The 1,786-nt window shown below is 39.1% G+C and overlaps 1 protein-coding gene across 1 annotated transcript; it reads left to right on the top strand.

Annotated features, from left to right (window-relative positions):
• The first annotated feature begins 788 nt into the window (after positions 1–788).
• Positions 789–1,584, top strand: LOC140802792 (uncharacterized). The gene is made up of 2 exons (XM_073158418.1): positions 789–1,517; positions 1,576–1,584. Exons 1-2 carry the CDS (start codon positions 789–791, stop codon positions 1,582–1,584), a joined length of 738 nt encoding a protein of 245 aa, XP_073014519.1.
• The last annotated feature ends 202 nt before the right edge of the window (positions 1,585–1,786 follow it).

The following is a 1,786-nucleotide window of genomic DNA, read 5'->3' as shown; positions in this document are numbered from 1 at the left end:
AAGATTGGGTACAGATTGAATTGTTTTATAATGGTTTGAATGGACAAACAAGAGGCACTGTTGATGCAGCAGCTGGTGGCACGATATTTGCAAAATCACCTGATCAAGCATATGATTTGCTTGAACAGATGACCATTAACAGCTATCAGTGGCCGTCTGAGAGGTCAGGAGTAAAGAAGCAAGCTGGAATTTATGCCATAGATCCTATTACATCACTCACTGCTCAAGTTTCAGCTTTAACAACTCAAATTGCAGCAATGAATAAGGCTAGTACATCAGAGGTTGAAAATGCATCGGTTGTTACTGAAGAACCACATATTCCTGATGAGGCTCATTATATCAACAATAGGAATTTTGGTGGCTATGGAGGATATCGAGGTAACCCTCCCCCTAACACTTATCATCCTGGTCTGAGAAATCATGAAATTTTTTCATATGCTAATAATAAGAATGTGTTGAATCCTCCACCGGGTTTCAATACATCAAAGGGGGAAGGAAAACCTTCACTTGAGGATCTAGTTGGGACATTTGTTGTTGAATCTAGTAAAAGGATGGCTAGGACTGAATCTCGTCTTGATGGCATGGAAACTCACATGGGAAATATGGGTGCCACAATGAAATCATTGGAGACACAGATTGGTCAATTGGCTAATGCATTGAGAGATCAAAATAAAGGTCAATTCCCAAGTAATACTGAAGTGAATCCAAAGGAGCAATGCAAAGCTGTAACTTTGAGAAGTGGAAGAGAACTTGAGGTTAAAAATTCCAAAGAGAAGGATGAAAATGAAATGACAGTTGAAGAAATTGAAACTGAGGGATCTAAAGCTGAAGTTGAAGTTGAACAACCTCCGGTATTTAAGAAAATTCTTCCATATCCGCAGAGGTTCAAAAAGAAGAAATTGGATGATCAATTTGCAAAATTTTTGGAGATTTTCAAGAAAATTCACATCAACATTCCATTTGCTGATGCTTTAGAGAAAATGCCAAACTATGCAAAGTTCATCAAAGATGTGATGTCAAAAAAGAGGAAGTTGCATGAGTTTGAGACAGTAAAGTTGACCGAAGAGTGTAACGCCATACTTCAAAGGAAACTACCACAGAAACTCAAAGATCCAGGGAGTTTTACTATTCCTTGTGTTATTGGTGGTTCTAGAATCAAAAAATCTTTATGTGATTTAGGTGCCAGTATTAATTTAATGCCTTTTTCTATTTACAGGACTCTGGAGCTTGGCGAGGTGAAGCCTAGCACTATTACCCTGCAGCTGGCGGACAGATCACTTACATATCCACGGGGGATAGTGGAGGATGTTCTGGTAAAGGTAGACAAATTTATATTTCCTGCTGATTTTGTCATTCTAGATATGGAAGAAGATCAGGAGACTCCGCTTATCTTTGGAAGGCCGTTCTTGTCCACCGGAAAAGCTTTGATTGATGTGCACAAGGGCAAGCTCACATTGAGAGTAGGTGGAGAAGAAGTCATGTTCAACATCTACAACACAATCAAAGAACCAAATGAGGTAAGTACTTGTAATATTATTGATGTAATTGATTCATGTGTATCTCATTTTGATGCAGGTAGGATGACGAAAGATTCCTTAGAGAGATGTTTGTTGGAATCGGCGTCTGCACTGGATGAAAGTGATTGGGATGTGCAAGATGAGATACTAGCTCTCAATACATTGCCTAAAGAAAAGAGTGATGTACATCATGTAGAACTACATGAAGATGCAAGTAAAGAGGTACCAAAAGCATCTCCTGAATTGAAGGAACTGCCAGGCCACCTTTG

Source organism: Primulina eburnea, chromosome 10 (assembly GCF_022965805.1).
Source record: "Primulina eburnea isolate SZY01 chromosome 10, ASM2296580v1, whole genome shotgun sequence".
Lineage (NCBI taxonomy): Eukaryota > Viridiplantae > Streptophyta > Magnoliopsida > Lamiales > Gesneriaceae > Primulina > Primulina eburnea.
The sequence above is the reverse complement of the archived record's forward strand: the minus strand, read 5'-3'. Positions and strand labels throughout refer to the sequence as shown.